This window comes from Chelon labrosus, assembly GCF_963514085.1.
Source record: "Chelon labrosus genome assembly, chromosome: 22".
Classification (NCBI taxonomy): Eukaryota; Metazoa; Chordata; class Actinopteri; order Mugiliformes; family Mugilidae; genus Chelon; species Chelon labrosus.
The window spans coordinates 1,482,391-1,500,286 of NC_140355.1; the positions used below are offsets into that span (position 1 = coordinate 1,482,391).

General features: G+C 40.0%; 1 protein-coding gene across 1 annotated transcript in view; it reads right to left on the reverse strand.

Annotated features, from left to right (window-relative positions):
- Positions 1 to 376: 376 nt before the first annotated feature.
- The window catches only part of slc12a2 (solute carrier family 12 member 2), a 57,148-nt gene continuing 39,628 nt past the window's right edge, over positions 377 to 17,896 (reverse strand). The window contains exons 19-27 of the mRNA XM_084571840.1: positions 16,233 to 16,312; positions 15,713 to 15,856; positions 14,038 to 14,085; positions 12,356 to 12,478; positions 10,960 to 11,071; positions 7,774 to 7,860; positions 6,121 to 6,256; positions 5,777 to 5,844; positions 377 to 5,546 (exon numbers count right to left, since the gene is read on the reverse strand). Of these exons, the coding sequence (XP_084427966.1) occupies positions 5,411 to 5,546; positions 5,777 to 5,844; positions 6,121 to 6,256; positions 7,774 to 7,860; positions 10,960 to 11,071; positions 12,356 to 12,478; positions 14,038 to 14,085; positions 15,713 to 15,856; positions 16,233 to 16,312 (934 nt within the window). The 3' untranslated portion in view covers positions 377 to 5,410. The remainder of the gene's footprint in view (positions 5,547 to 5,776; positions 5,845 to 6,120; positions 6,257 to 7,773; positions 7,861 to 10,959; positions 11,072 to 12,355; positions 12,479 to 14,037; positions 14,086 to 15,712; positions 15,857 to 16,232; positions 16,313 to 17,896) is intronic.

Genomic DNA, 17,896 nt, shown 5'->3' on the forward strand with positions numbered 1-17,896 from the left:
TTCACAACTTCTTTGCACTAACACAAAAGGGAAAGATGTCCTGCTTCTAGGTTGTTATGCCATTATGTTAATGGTCCAGCCCCCTTGAGATCAAATTGGGCTGTATATGACCCCTGACATGAAATGTGTTTAACAACCCTGCTCTAAAGACTCCAGCATGGACATAACACCCATGATGTCACCACTAGGTTTCTGAAGGGATCCTTTAGAGCTTTCTGAGACAAACACTCAAGGCAAAAAGCAAGACTTTTTATCAACCTATGTGGAACTTTCTGACATACAAACCTTCTTCAAAAATAACCTCTTAAATTAGCATGTGGAATATGTTATTTGACAATGAGTACCAGTTAAAAAAAAAAAAGAACACTACATCCAATACATCCAATAAATATAAATTTATTTCTTATTTGAAGCTAGAAGGTGGGCTTGAATCATTCTTTCGAGTGCAGCGACTACAAAACAGAACTAAAAGCCAAAGTTCAGTTTGTGTACTGTTGCTTGTGTCACTGAGCTGCAGCAGGCTGCAGTTTCTGGCTTGAGGGTACACCCTGGACAGGTCTCCAGTCTATCACAGGGCTAACACAGAGAGACAGACAACCATTCACACTCACATTCACACCTACGGCCAATTTAGAATCACCAATGAACCTAACCAGCATGTCTTTGGATGGTGGGAGGAAGCTGGAGTACCTGGAGAGAATCCACGCAGACACAGGGAGAACATGCAAACTCCACACAGAAAGGTCCAGTCAGCCCATGGTATTAAAACCAGAACCTTCTTGCTGTGAGGCATCAATGCTAACCACCACGCCACTGTGGCAGAAACAGGAGCCTTGCAGTCAAGGTGGTGTTAGATCTTTTATTAATTGCTTTATCTTGAACTCCCAAATGAATATTACTGTTCGATACTTAACTCATCAGCAAGACTGCATTATTATTCTGACATGAACAGACATGTCACTTATTTTTTGTGAATTCATCTTGATTTTTGTATGGTTTTTAATATGTGCTCTTCCCACAAAGAAACACTAAAGAACGTTGTTTAAAGCACATGTTTTCTGTCCTGCTGATTCAATGAAAACATAAAGGACAAAGGGAGACCGCAAATGTGACTGATTTCATTTGATTTATTTATTGCAATAAAGATGTACAAAGTACTGGTAATCATAAATGTTAAAATGTTAGAAAAAGCATATCTGTGACTGTTAACAGTACAGTGTATCAAAACATTACTGCTTCAACCAGCTGGGTCGATTCCATCCACAATGAGTGAAAAGCAGGAGGAAACTGGTTTGATCTGCTTTATAGTCGTGTCTTTTCTTCAGAAGGCATTGAAAAGATAGAAATACACAGACTCAAAAAGAAAGAGAGAGAGAGAGAGAGACAATTATCTAAAATCAAAAGACAAAACAATAAAAGAAAAAAGAAAAACACATCTACATGCAAATCAACTTACAACCAAAACCCAAATATTTAAGAAAGTACGCGAAGAAAATGCAGAGCTAAAATAAATATCTTTCTCCGTATTGAAATTTGACATAATTATTCCACTCCCTTAATTTATGCCATCTGATTACGAAGTGTATTTACAGGTTAGTTTACGTGTGTGTGGAATAGAGCAGGACCACTTAATGATTTATTTTACACTGTACTCTATCATCATGGCTCGACACGTGACAGATGAGTCTGGAGAGGAGGGGGGGGGGGCTTTGGCAAAAAAAGACATACAATGATTAGGAGATGTCGAATAACGCCTCGGTCCTGACAGTACAGATGAACTTTGATTTGTTGAGCATAACACAGTATTGTCAGACAGGCTTTAGAATCTATCCATCTATCAAGACAAATGAATCAAACACACACAAGCACTATTATTTGGTTGTAAAAGGTTGACGGGAGGTCTTTTTGTTTCGTTTAATGTGACATATCAAAGACAAAGATCCCCTCCAGGTTGGACTGATACATTTATACATCAGTGTATATGTATATATATATATATAATTATATACGTGTGTGTATATATAGGCGTATATATTTTCTTTAATATACAAATATAGAGTAACCCGTGTTCGTTTGTAATGTTGTTGCTTTGTAACAGTGAGGGAGAGTGAACGCTTTACAGCAGAACAATGAGCGGAGACTAAAGACACACTTGATTTTGTTACGGTACACAATAACACCAGCAAAATACCAAATTTTCACAGATCAGTTGAGATTCTTGTTGTCCAAAATGCTTTCTAAGAACAAATTTGAAAAAAGTAGTCGTCATATATAGATTTGCACCAACAGGCAAAATGATATACTTGACTTTTAGATCTTAGCCTAGGTCAAATATGCATAGCTTGATGATCTTTATAGTAGGTACAGTACGTCCCAGCTGACTGTTTTTGTCAACATGCCTTATACTTGAATGAATCTGAGAGGACTCAGAGGTTTAATTATCATCTGGTTTATCTTTCTGCCCCATGTCAGGGAAGGTTTTCTACAGGTCCAACCAGAACTGAGAGCAAATGAGATTACCTCTACTAACACCAAATGTGATGTAACAAGGTTTTGGCTTGTGCGGTGCCATTGTGTACTTTAATTCAATCAGGGACTGCCTTTAACTGTGCCTTCAAAGATTTAAAAAAAAATAAAATAAATGATTTACAGTCCCCACCCAGCACCCACTTTCACATACTTGAAAAGTATTCAGGGTATAATTAACACACTGGTGAGCATGAGTATGGATATTTAATGTGCATGTACAGTATACACTCTAAACAATCCCTCCCCACGTCACACACACAGTCGAGAGCCTCGGGTCTACACATCCAGCAGGTGAGTCGGTGGTGAGGGATGCAGGTGTGATGCAGCTGCATGAACGCCAACAGCGCTCACACAGCCCTATGAACCTGACACACAGTATGCTGCACTTTTTTTTTTTTTTTACTTTTGTTTTTCACTACAGTTCAGATACATGAGAACAGAAAACAAAGGGATGCTAACTCCTAGCGATAATGTCCATTATTATACAGTACATTCGTCTAACCTAAGCATCGTGTAACATTCCTCTTTTAAAATTGCATACAGTAAAGGACAGAATGCATGGAAGTAACAAGGTAAATGCTAAAACCGTTTGTTTTTTGGGGAAAATAGATAAAAAGAAGTACATAACAAATAAAAAATAACCCTGTTTTATTCCATTAGTGTTGTGGCAGTTTCTCACATATAACCACATTCCCCAGAAGCCATAACAGACACTTTCTATGTTGTAGTTCAGACCCACTCTGTTGATAGTATACCTTTCACATTTACCTGCGGAGTTATTAAATGCTAGACTGCACAGCTAGGAAAAACTGCAATATATTCTAAAGATTCTTTTTTCTTTTTTTTTTAATTTCCTCCCCATTTTCACAAAAGCATCATTATTCTCAGCATCTGGCTGGGGCTTTACAGTAATTCAGTGTGAAAAAATCTCCACCGCATAATTCATGTAACTTCATCCCTCCAAAAAGTAACAGTTGTACTGTAGATTTGTAACAGCCGAACCCGGTTTGAATGTAGGACAGTTACATCAGAGCAATATTCTCTGTGGTTATGGCAGAGCTGGGAATACATGTGACCTATTTAGAACACCAGAGTCAGACTGTGAAATGGTCTACATATGGCTTTTTGTGGAGCCATGGCACTCTTAACAAGGTTCAAGCCAGTGACAGTAATAACTCGAGGAAAGGGGAGATGTGGCTAAAGTGGCCCTTAAATGAACCTAGGTGAGCAAATCGTCACAGGAAGTAGCAGTGAACTTTAATTACAAGTACTTATGCATAGAAGTACAGTATATCTTCGCTCAGTCATGACACATTCTTCCTGTCAGAAAGTCTTCCAGTGTGAAGCTTGCTTGTTGTTCATTCTCTGTGCCCATTTTTTTAGACTTTGTGGGAATGGGTGAGCAGAAGTCCATCATACATCTAGACGGCCAACAAGCAGCTGGCGAAGTGGAATAGGTTACTATCAGCTGATTGACCACTTCACCAGCAACACGCAGGCCTACAGCGAGCACTGTAACAGACTAATGCAGGTGGACTACTGGCAGAAAATGAAGATGCATATAATACAGTACAGAAGACAAGTGTGCTCAAACTCCTAACATATTACTAATGGATCACTATTTGGATTTACCCACAAACCGTCCAGCCAGTATGGCTTATAAGAGAAAAGGAACCATGACAATCGTTAGCTCTAGCGTTAAGGCAAGGTTTTAACTAAGTTGTTGGGTAGAGCAGATTTTTTTTTTTCTTTTTTTGTACAGGGGAAGAACCGTACATGTGGACATGACAACACAAAGAGTTGTTGAAAGAAACAATTAATGAGCAGCTACACAGGAAAGATAGTCTTTCCCCTTAAAAGGCTAATGAAAAACTAGATTCACATCTTTTCCGACAAACAGCAAGGTCTTAAATTTAAGACCGTGTACACTTCATTTAGGCTCTCTGCCTAAAAGATAAATTGTGTCTTGTTGTGACGGTGTGTAACTGAGGCTATTGGAAATATTCAACAGCTTTACAAAGGAAGACTCAAAAGTGAAGAAAACACTACTAAATAAAATAAAGCTACTGCCCTAAATAAACATGCTGATTGGAGTAAAATAGAAAGAAAGAGAAATGACCGTTAAAGTGTTCATGCAATCAAGTGGACACCCTTCATTAAACCCTGCAATCCACTCGCATAAATACAATGCTCCAACTAAGAAGGAACCACATTAAAAACTCAATAAAATTAACCATTAGCCACCAATATAATAATATTGTAATATTGTCAATCTGGATAGAGATTGTAATTATTTCATCTGATTCAACTGGAAGGCACATCCATAAGGCTTTAGAAGGTGTTGCAAAGCATTCTGCATGGTTCTCTCCCAATATTTAAAGAAAACAACAGGGTGATTATTGCTGTAACAAACACAACAACTGGTCCAATTTAACTTAACAAGTATGACATTAAGATATTCCATATCATGAGAACAGTTAACATTGTGCACAACTGCTTTGGAGCCTGAGAGAAATCAACAAAATGACATTTTTTATAAAGAAATTAGAAGAAACTAGCGCTACTAGAGGAAAAACCCAGACATCTCAGAATAAATAGAAAGAAAGGAGCAGAGTGGGCAACCTTACAACCAGCTCCCACCCCGACCCTGACATTCCTCCATCACATGTAGGGCCTTTTATACATCTTAACCAACAGTGCTTCCTTCTTATTCATTACCAGCATTGTTTCCATCAGTGTCTGTGTTTTCTACCGTCTCTGGAGTGTATGTGGTGCACCTTTAAGTTTGGACTGGAACTGGGAAATGTATGTTGGTCTGCTCCCAGAGGCAGAAGTGGATGTGAGACTTAAAAACGCGGGTTTCCTTCTCGGTGGTGTGTGTTTAAGAGTAGAAGGTGAGGACGCTCTGGTGGTTGCCGCGCACCAACAGGATGGGCGGCAAGTCCTTGGACAGAGCTTCCAGCCAGGCCATGTAGAGAGCGCTGGACACCGCACCCTTCCTAGCTAATGGCAGGCTCCTGCACAGAGGAAGAGGAAGCAAGAAAAGAGAGAACAACTGTTACTAGGCCTGATTTTTTACCAGACACAGCTGTGTAACTAGTACAGGTTTAATTCTAATCTCACTAAAAACATCTTCCTGAATTTCCATCCTATAAAATAATGGCCACTAGCTTCAATAAATTGCTAGTGAAACTAAAATACGCACGCACACACACACACACACACACACACCCCCACAGCAACTTACATGACGATGAGGTTGGCTGTGCTAGAGTGCTCCTTCAGCAGCTCGTTGAGTCTGATCTGGCGATTGGACTGAAGAGCAAAACAAACACAAACACGGGTTCAAACATTCAGGTATCAGCTTACCAGATAATTATCACAAGCTGCTGTAACACTGATTCTGAGCCAACAGTACGGCTCACAGTGCCACACTGCTGGCTGACACTGAACTGTTTCCACTCTTGTTAAATGAGGTTACAGAGAATTAGATAACTTTTCAGTCTCCTGACGTTTCTTTGTGCTGCAAAGGTAAACCAGTATATCTTAAGGGATATGCTACGTTAGAGGGAGTAGCAGCAGTGTGTGTACCTTGGCGCGGTACAGCTCCAGCTCGTTGTCAGTGATCCTCCATGGTTCGCTGTTCTTCAGCCTCTCAGCGGCCTCCTGCTCCATGTCGTCTTCCTTCAGCCGATACGGCTCAATCATCTCCTCAAAGGCTGTCACACTGCGCAACAATAACTTCAGAGTTAATCCGCTTATACGAACCAGGCAACAACATACAAAGCCTTAACGGCTACAATTTTTTAGTTCAGTTCGAATTCAAGAAAATGTTGTGCTCAGTGTAGTTTCTTTCTCTTGTTGATTAGACGATTGAATCAAGCAAAGATTTACAAAATCCAATACAAAATGTGGTAGTAGTATTTCTGTAGTTTGGCTTTGGTTTCTGTTAGTTATGAGAGCAATATCTCTGAAAGTCATCAGCCGTGTCAAGGAACGCCAAAACAGACAACACAGCCTGGAAACACTACGTCTACCATGGAAGTTTATCGAGATAATCTAGACCACTTTATTTGGAGTTCAAACTCAAAGTAAGCTCACTTGAAATGACATCAAGTATCCCAATAAGCAGGGAAATAGAGTCCAGTGAGTACACCTGACAAGAAACGTACTTCTATCCCAGGTTTCAGATATTAACTAGGAGTACAATGGCCTTTCTGAAATCACTGGTGGACCATGCAAAGCTAAAACGCCAAGATGTAATTGGATTACATATTCTTGTGGATTTTACTCAAACTAAAAAAGGTCTTCGAGGCCATGTGTCACCTTCTCCAGCCTACTGTCTTCACATAAGTTGACCACACGAGGGCAGCAGTGATTCACTCTTCTACCCACGACCTTTCATTATTAACTTAAACTAATAACAGATGGAAATGATTGTACCTGTTTAATTTGGAAACATATTCAGATGTTTTGTACAAAAGAAGGAGAAAGAAACTAGGGTCTTATTTCTGTATTTTCAGCAGTCGTTCCTATTGACCACAGGTTACAACATTTTAATAACCAGCTTGCAGAGACTTGAAGGACACGGCGCACAGTGCAGAAAAAATAAATAAATAATTTTGTCGAGCTACCTCCAGGTTGGCAAACGTACAATGTGAAGTAGGAACGATAACAACTTGTTTTCCCCTCTGCTTCCACATAAGTGAGTACGATAACTGGTTTTGAGCTGGGGTTTGTTGAAACTTGTGCGGTTCTCTCAGCCCAGTAGGACATGATAAACCGAGGCCTTTCTTTAGCTCGAAAACAGAGAGAAGCAGGTTTTTTTTTTTCTAAAGGCAGATTTAGAGCACTCTGTTCCCAGATTAATGCAAACACTAATCTCTAACTCAAACCTTCTGGCACACGTGTTCAACGTCGAAACCCTTCCAAATGCTCAGTGGACATAATCAGACTCTTTTCACAGTACTTTTAATGTGAAACATCTGTGGGGGGTACTGATTTCATTGGTTAACAGTAACCACCAAATTTATTTAGAGACATTATAATAAAAGGTCATTTCCTTTCCCTCCATATTTTATAACACGGCTGTTATGAGGGACATATTTTTATTTGAGCACATTTTCTTTGAGATTTTCCTGGAAGGACTGCGTGTCTTGTAGTGCATGAATGTGCGTAAAAAGTGGTTTCAACAGATAGGGACGAAGGCTTTGGTCTTTCAAGTTTATTGAAAAAAGGACTTACTGCTCCTTTTTGGGCTTGGTGTTGATATCTCCCAGCACGGTGATGTCCGAGAAATCTATCCTGAACTTGCTCAGTAGAGTGGCCATCCTGCACGGAAACAGAAAAAACAAATCTTTGGAATGAATACTGGAAACCAGCTGGAAGATATTTTCAGTCCAAGGAGCTGTAGACAGAGATAACAGCACTGAGTCAAGCTGAAAGCAAGGGGAAGCCGCTTTAAATAACTGTTTGAACAAGCAGGTGGGAGGACACAGGTAGGACAGGGTTTACTGGGAGCTCTGTGGCATTCTGGATATGAGAGTCATTTCCTTCAGCTTCAGCTTCAAAGAAGATGAGTTCCTGACAGCATTATCCGTCACATGTGTGCTTTAGATCACGGCATGGTCCAGCTTTTTGTTGTTTTCGTAGCATTGCGAGGTTCATGGTAGCAATGAAATGAACCCATTAACAATGGGTCAAATGACTGTGTGATGGTGATTCAAAGTGACGAAGCTGCAAAAAATGAAGACATACTTTGCAGTTGCTCTTTGCTCTGTAGAGTGTTTATGTTTCTTTCAGCTCAACTTCAACATTTAAGTTCATCCTCAGAGCTCAGATTAAGCTGTTTTGAGCAGCACATCAAGCAGATGAGATAATCCCCTATACATTACCTGCCCAGGAGTAAACTACTTATCTATTTGTCTTTACAGAACCAGTAACCACCAAGTCAAGTTTATTATATTTGTGTACATAATATAAGTGAACCAACCCTTTAGGAGAAAAACTAAAACAGGAGTAAAACAATGCATTTGAAAAAATACCGTATTACATACAGTAATCTTTTTGTTTTACCGTAGCATGAATCCATGCAAGTGTGAGAGGGAAACCGTTAAAGGGTCAGATATCTGTTGAATTGAACAGTTTGTACTTTTGCAGTAAACAAACACAAAGGGGATTTCAAAGTGCACATAGAGCTGTGCAGATAAAAGGCACGGCTGTTCGCACTAAGCTAATTTTATCCAACAAAAGGAGGTAGGAGGCAGCTGTAGGGGACAATGAGAGACAGACAGAGAGAGATGGGGGAGAGAGACTCCTCTCTCTGTGGATGTGTATAGAATGACAGAGCAGCAGAGGCTGAGATCCATTTGAGGAAATAAAGATAATATTAACCGTTAACAGTTCTTAAAATGGGCGTACTTGATCTCTTAAGAGTCAGGTAAGAATGTTAACATCAATCTCATCATTTAAGTTTAAAGCTGGAGTCAGGATGTGGTTAGCTGAATGCACCACTGATTCCCAAACCAGTCCTTAAGCCACAAAATAGTTGAACGGTAAATATAGCAAGTATTAGGTGAATCTCCCTCTAAAACCTCTGCAGCGTTCTCCTCAGTTGATCCAATGAGAGCACCATCAGGAACTAGGATGACCCTTCTTCCATAGGATTTAAATTGCATCATAAAACCCTCTACCATATTACCTAATAGAACAATTCACTCTCAGTGCTGGCCTACGTGTGCTTCCTAGAGTTTCAAAAAGTAGAATGGGAGGTAGAGCCTTCAGCTACCAGGACCCTCTCCTGTGGAAGCAGCTCCCAGTTCCTGGAGACAGACACCCTCTCTCCTTTTAAGGTTTTAAGGATGAATTAGCATAGCCCAGCTAGGTTTTCACTCCTGTTTTTTATGCTAATCCAAGCATGTTTATCACAACATTTTATATTATAATTTCACTGTCGGAAAGAAAGTGATCCAAAATGTACTCAACTTTTACTTCACTGTTAATACATACAACACATAAAATGCTAACAGCACTAAGTGATGGAAAGTAAGTATCTGTTCAGTCTCCATGCCGTCATGTCAGCACATTTAGATAATTAAGAGACGGAAGGGATGTTTGATGAGAAACGCTTCTCTCCAAAATAACAAGGAAATGACCCTTTGTGGTCAAACACTAAAGTAAGCCATGATCCCACAGGAATACAAGCACAGAGCAGACAAGATGCTCACAGGATGTGCTGATCTTCCACTGTACCCTTCTTTGAAAGCAAATGTTGCTGTTTATTTTCTTACTAGGCACAAAGTATTGTTCACATTACTGAAGACCACTTGTCTGTATTTTAGATTCCTTTCTATCCGTCCATGACAACAGGAAGAATAAACATGGCCTTTAGTTCTTGTCAGGACAGGAAGGCCTTTTAGTTCAAACACTGTCGTCAGTCATGTACTTGGTACTGGTGTGTGAATGTGTGTTTGCTTATGTGAACTAGGGGGTAGATGCATCATTGTGACGGTAAGCACTTTGAGTACTAATATGTAGAAAAGCATTATATAAATACAAGAGCATTTACCATTTTAATGGTAAAATGAGCTACGCTTTTAGAGCATGGATCAATCACTGAAAATGGTCTTGGGTTTTAGTCCACATCTCGAGACCTTTCTCAGCACAAAATTATTGTGGACCTTCATGTTAAACCATCCCCAGCATTAATGGTAAATATAGAGCTCAAGAGTCGGAAGAACTATGTGTCTTTATTATCTACTCAGCCAGTCAGTCTCCTAGGTGATTTCTTCCACAAAGACTTAGAGCAAACATTTTCCGATTATGCTTACTGAAGAGAAATCTTACATAAATATATGTAGTACCGGAGGCAGCGCTGTGCCCTGATTACAGTGGCTAACATCTGAAGTGAAAAATCTGCTGCTATAGTAGAGATCAAGACAAAATGTAGCTGTAAATTCTCCTGACATTTCTCCAGTGAAAATGTACACTGTACACGTAACATAGAGTCAGGATTACTATTTTGAACATCTTAGACACGTATAAAAATAAATGAATTATATAAATGAAATGTGAAGAGTCACTGTCAAGGGAACACAGTGTATCTGTAGCTGCAGTGTGTCATGTTGTCAGAAGCAGCTGGGCACAGGAGAGTGGTGCTGAAAGGAAAGCTGATGGCTACACTGTTAACTGCTAGCAAGCTACATGTCTGTTTTTATATTACGGGGCTTTTAATGACTAGGCGATTTAGGACATACAGTATAATTTAACCTGCCTTTATCATATTTAATAATAAATAACTTGAATTATTATATGTCTAATATCATTTTTATCATTTAAATAAGTGTTTGTTTTTCTTATTTCATTTTTTACCGGCTGGTTTTTGTTAATAACAGGTGATGTTTTCAAAGACTCACTACATGCAGTACTTACACTCGGCGGTCATGATCAATCCTGTTTATCTTGCCTCCAATGAAGACACGGATCTTGCAATCCTTCCACCTCTTCTTGTTGGTCAGCAGGTATGGGATCAGCAGGGTCAGACCTGGATGGGGGGTATCAGATAGACGCTAAACTTCTGTGACATAAACAGAAACCTTTGTTTCATTTCACTTGGTGGAATCCAAGCGTTCACAGCTACAGAGTGTCTACAGACGTTTTGTATCACATGAAGGAACAGTCCCCTGTAAACAACCATCAGTCACTGCTGCAGCAACAAATCAAATGAGGTTTGTGTTCACTGACAATTAGGCAGATGACTTACTTATGACATACAGACAGATCAACATAACCCCCATTAACATGACATATGTCCTTCTCTCTACAATATACTCTGATCGGCCACAACATTATGACCACTGACGGGAGAAGTAAATAACACTGACCATCTATTATTGCAGTCAAAGCAATGGTTTTCGGCACCAAGGAGTGTCAGTGCCTGTGCTGTCAACAGCTTCTGTGCTCTTGTTTATCCTTATAACAGTAACTTATCAATCTTCCATCACTCTCAGCATAACTTGGTACAGTGTACTCTTGTTTGTGTAATGTTTATATGCTGCATGTCTGCCTTATCCAGATGCATGTATGAATTGAAGTCTTTACAAGCATTGCACACTGGAATTTTGGCAGTTTATCCCTTTCCTCCTGGAATATTCTCACAAGCTCTGTCAGACTGAAAAGGAAGCATCATCTCCAGGTCTCTCAGCAGATATTCTGTGAATCTTAAACCTGGTCCTTGACTATGCAACTCATTTTCATCTGTTTAACATTGAAGATCAAATGTAGCGCGCAAATATTGAAGGGGTCTGGCAACTTTGTTGTCAGGGCTAGCCATAAGCAGCAGTTCAGAACTGAGCCAGAAGTGAGATTATTGCAGTCACAGCAACAGTTTTTTCTGCACCAAGGAGTGTCAGTGCCTCTGCTGTCAACAGGAAGAGGCTGGCATGGTGACGATGAGTCAAATTTGAAGTGTCACTGACCACAGTGTCTTAAACGCATGCGTCATGCCTCTGGCCTTGTTCACATCTTTAAACCAGCTGGGCTGACAAGAGTCCCTAAATCACTCCACCAAATAAAGAATGAGTCATATGAACATATTGCTTCCATCAGCTCTATTGATCAACACATGAAGGACAGGACTGATTTTTCTGACAGATGCAGACTGATTTACAAAAGTTCTCTGTAGTTTTGTTTCTGAATTCAGGGCCCATGTCTCTGTGCTGTCCTACTGACAGCCACTTTATACCTCAGCTACTGGATATAGTAAATAGTTGTGGTTACGTTCATCACTTCTCCCAAATTCTGACCCGTTTCTTGGATCCAGACTCACCTCCATCATCAAACAGCCACCAGACATCCACTGTTCCCTTCCCTTGTTTCTTCTTGAATTGCTGGCCGGCCTCCAGCAGCCTCTGGTCAGAAACATTCAGAGGTACTGTTGGGCTCTTCTTGTCTGTAGGGATAATTGCCAAACACACAGACGCACACCACAGCACAGACAAACACCACCAACAGAAGAAAAGCTCATTTAGATGGCAATAGAAACTGTAACTGCATCATCTGCTTTCATCTCAGATTCAATGGGAACCAAAGAGTTACTCCAAAAGTGCTTGGAGCTGCCAGTTATGAAAAGTCCTGCGAGTGTTTAGCTCTGTGGACTGTTCAGTGTGTCTGTAGGGTAAGACTGGCTTGTGTTTGTAGGACAGTGTGACTGTTGTGGTTTTGATAAGGGTGTGATTGTGAGCACTTAACACATATTACACAGTTCTAATGAAACTAAAAAGACGAGCTGTCAAACTCAAGTGCTCTAGTTGCAAACAGTGTTTCCCCTGTGGACTTCCACAAGCTGCACTTGTATAAGCAAAATGTTTTATTCAAATAGTGGTCAAAAATAATCTTACGAAGTCATAGGGGTAATGTCACAGTGATAATTCAATTCAATCATTCTAATCTGTATATCACTATTTTGGTATGACCATTCTCAAGGCTGATAGTGATTTTCTAAGAATAAGTAGAGATTTTCTGAGTTCTCAATACTCAAAAGCTGATTTCCTTAAGCCCATGCAGACACTGCGACTGTGCAAGGAAAAACAAATCTGCAGGACAATATCTGCAACAATGTCAAATGTCTGCAACTTGATTTAAGGGATTAAATAAACTGTAGCTGTGAAAAGATATTTTAAAATGATTTAAAATCCCAGGAAGTAGCACAATATTCAGACTGTTGAAAGATTTAAGAAAGAAAGTGAACTGAATGTCTGCAAGCTAAATTAAGTAATGATTAGTTTTAATGCATATCTTTAATTTAAATATGTTACATTATGGAAGGAAGAATGAGTTTTATTTGTCTTTTTTTAAGGTTTCAGAAGTCATACTGTTGTTCTTAAATGTTATGATGTAGGTTTTTCTAAACACAGGGGAAACACTATTAATATAGAAGAGCAAACAAAAGGACATAAGCTGTGAAAGGCCGGAAACGTGAAAACAGGAGAGCAGTTTTCATCCTGGAAAAGAAGGCTAGGGACAAAGTGTCACCTCCAGAGAGAGAGAGAACAAACAGCCAGCAAGAGACTGAAGACAGTTTGGAGGAAATTGAAAAGTTGGCACACACTCACAAACAGTAGACTTGGTTTGAGTTAAAGGCACTATTACACACAGTAGAGATTCAGAGATTGGGCTCGAGCTACAAGCTGGAGATTAACATGAGAGCGGAGGAAAAGACAAAATGTTATTCCCCTATGCCAAGTAGCCAACAGGCCGGAAACATGGGAAAGACGGCGAGAGAGACACAAGACAGAGACAGCAGGGTGCTGGACAGTATGTTAGTACAAGAGGAATTCAAAATATACTGTGAAAAATTAGGTGACAGAAAGAAAGATCATGAGGAAGGGACAACAGAGCTAGAGAGGAGGAGGAGGAGCATGGAGAAGACAGGAAAAGACAGAAAAATGTTAACAAAGCAGAGAGAGAAAGGGAGAGGTTTAAGGCAACCAAATGAAGTGAATCTCCTGCCTTTTTTCAACAGGGGTTGGGTTGTAGCTTTGCCATCATCCTCGTCATCTGGGAAATATGAGACAAAAGAAAAAAATCATGGCTGAGGTGAACTGATGTTTCTTGCTGATGAAGAAAGATGAAGTATTACAGAAGATGTACAGACAGCTTGGTTGAGTTAGCTGTGAGCACTCAGAGTCGGGAAATAACAAGAACCTCTGCTGAAACTTTTCCACAGGCAAGAGTTTTAACATAGAGCTCAAGTTTTTCCTCCCTTATTAAAGAGAGTTTCTCAGGCCAGGTCTGAACAATCAAACCAGCCTCTCTGAGCCAGGACTGTCTGGTTAAATCAAACTTGGTTCCACAGGCCAGTTGTGAGCAACCTTCATGTGAGAGTATTAACTACGCTTGAATCAATTCTAATTCTGCAAACTCAGCCACTCTACTCAGACTGTGCGTGGATTAAAATGAAAATCTTTGACAGAGAGGAGGGTGAATGGAGGATGGAAATGACCTCTGCTCAGAGGAGGAACCTAGGAAAGATTGTGTCTTAATGATGGTTCAGGTAGGGGCTTTGGGACTAAGAGGATTACCCAAATCAAGACATTTATCTTCACTTTGCTACTCCATGTACCTTCACTGGATCAACATGTTACAGTGTGTGTGAACCTCACAATATGGGTACAAAATAATCACTATTAGCAATGTATGAGGAAAGAACATCGAAAAGAACAACTACAGTGAAGCAACTTCAGCTGCTCTGAACAATGTCCATAATAAAGGTAAAACACATTGTATCTTAAGTATATTACTTGTTTCCACAGTCAGCATGGTAATCTAACTTTTAAATGCTTTAATATATTAAAAAGTTCCATTCACTTCTTTGTTTTTCCTTCTTGTGTTGAGACTCCTGTGATCTACTATTCTTACATTCAATTTGCAACTACAGGAAGTTTAACTGTCATAACAGAGATCCAAAATTAGACTGCACGTAGACTGAAAGGAAGTGAATCAGAATGGCAAATAACGTTGTATTTATGAAATTAGAGGTACTGTAAACATACAACAAACTAAGCATGGAGTGGTAACAGGCTTTACAGTAAATACAAACATCTAGTCCTTGACCAGCCGTATCCAGACTGCAGCAGGCCTGCAGTCGGGAATGTTTGGTACAGTTCTCACAATCTGGGAACAGTTGTTTGCTTGCTTTACTTGTGTGGGTGGCACTTAAACACTGCGCTGATGGTGTTCTCCGTCACACACACACAAACACACAGTGTGGCCAAAGACATCTGTGGACTAGCAAACTGGGCCCAGTGGGACAATTGGGGTTGAGGGTCTCTTCCTCTCAAGGCAGTGTGTGCGCAGGGAAGACATTGATAGATTCAGAGGGACAGAAATTCAGAGGAATTTCTCCTTAATCTGTCGTGAACAATGTTTGAGAATAACATGGTAGTGGATGGGTGCACAGACTGGACCAAATTCTGCATTTTAGTGAGTATCAGAAGCATTTCTAATCCTGGCATCTCAATAATGGAAAAATAGGATGGTTATCATAAATCATAATTCATCCATTCAAGTCAAACTTAGGCATCACTGATAACACCAGCGTTCCTCTGTAAGTTACCTGGTACATAAAGTGGGGACACAAAAGTGTAGTGTAACTGTAGAGTGTATTATACTGAGGCTAGCTGACCTTTCTGTATAGCCGGACTGTTCTGAAGGCTGGTAGCTTTGGAGGATGGCTTGGATGAATCAGCGTCCGAGTCTTTGCTGGTGTCTATGGACACAATCACATCTTTCATCCCCGACGACTTCTCTTGGGAGGACAGCAACTCATCTGGCAGGAAATAGAATGAAGTGTGAGAACAAGGAACAAAAGGAAAACAGAAATTATAACATTACTAAATGGTTTAAGCACCCTTAACACAGAAACATCCAAGTGGTTTGGATTAATGGGGTATTCCAGTTTATTTTGCAGAAGAGTTTGAGATATGTAAATGTAGTTTGAGGATCAGGACACACAAAAAAACATTGGCTGCACCTACATATTAGATGATATGTAGGTCTTTTCTTAATTTTTCCTTTCAGGTATACACTATAGTCTGTACAATGTACATCAGCTACATCTATCTTCACCCATATTAGGAAATTAATCTGCTGTTTTGAAACACTTTTCTGGAACTATGCAGTGTGTCTGTGAATGTGTTAGATACCTTGTCCTTGAATGTGGGAAACATCCAGCCCCTCTTTCAGTCGCAGAATAACGGCACCAAACTGGAAGTCAAATGCATCACTGGGAGGAAAAACACATACATAAAGGGTTTGTGTCAGCAGTGGACAGAGTGAAGCATTTTGGGCTCAACTAAACATAGACTTAAGTCCCAAACACATGCAGCGTTTAAAAGGGAAGACAAACAAATACGGCTCAGAGAAGTAGACAATTTATGCCAGGTTTGTCTCTGAACAGCTTTCTCAATGCCAACTGAACCTTGTAGTGTATATACAGCCAAAGCTAAACACTAAATGGAGAGTAAAGGGCACATTGCTGAGAGTATTAGCTGTGATTTTAATATTGTGGGGCTGAACCATCTCCAACCTTCAGCTCTAATGCCATAATCCCCACACTTTACAATCAGGAACTCATTCAGCTTAAGTCCTTCACTCACAGTCTCACATGACTGGTTTAGGGTTCAGTGGGGAAACTGAAGAAACTGATTTCACATGGACTCATGTATTACAAGCAGACGGAGAGCATATGTAGTAGCTCTCACTCTACTATGTGTTTGTGAGGAGTACTGTGAGTTCTAGACCATTAGAAGTAAAGTAATGATACCATAGCCTTGGCTGGCTATACTGTGCCCCGGGCCCCTAACACTCACACAGTCTGAAGGTTGCAGGTTCATTCCAGTGTTTGAAAATACCCAAACAAGGCATATTATAAATTCTAATGGTAAATGGCTTTGCTTTTACATAGCGTTTTTCTACCTATAATGACAGGCCCTTTTCTGCAACATCTGTATTGTCGCTAGCAGTGATGCCAGCATTGTAATGTTTTAAAGCCAATAGTTTCAGTATCTGTTGTGCTAAGTACTGTAAGTGCCGGCCGGGTTAGCAGTAACTAAAAGTTGCCTTAGGGGCCACTGACAAGGTAATCTGGCTCCATGTTTCTGACATCAAACATATGTTTCTGAAGCCTGTCTGGAAAAGAGGAGGCTCATGTGACATCTACCATGGCTGCGTGTGATGCCTGAGGATCCCATAACTCAAGCAAACACAATCCCAGTGACTACACAATTAACAGAAACTTTCTGGTGGTTACAAATATCAGTACATTTGTCATTTTTCAAGAAAAATGTCAAATATTCTCTGGCTGTAGCAACTGGTGATAATAGGAAGAGTGCTTAAATTATTGAATAGGAAACAATGTTTGAAGAGCAATAACACTACTTTATCACCGCTTAGAATAGAGTTTTCTTTTGTTGTTGTTGTTTTTTTGTGGTCTCCCACACACATAGACAGCAGAGACCAAAACGCACTTCAGGCTTTACCAGAGTTGACAACAATACAGGTGTGAAACACCCCCAGGACGCGTTGAGATCACATTTGAGAGATCTGATCTCTGACCTCAACAGAAGGTGGTTCGGATTGCATGTGTCCGGATTCCTTTGATAGTGCGCACACAATGCATCCTGAGTCACATCAAAGACCTCCTACACTCAACGTTTGCGTCAGTGGAGTTTTGCCTCATTGATTAAAAAAATAAGGGATGTCTGTTCATGAGTAATGAGAGCCTTTTAAAATACTCTGTCCTTGATCTGTTAACTAACTTAAACTAACTGGTTTGATCTAAACAAGAATTAACAAAAGAAAGTATTTA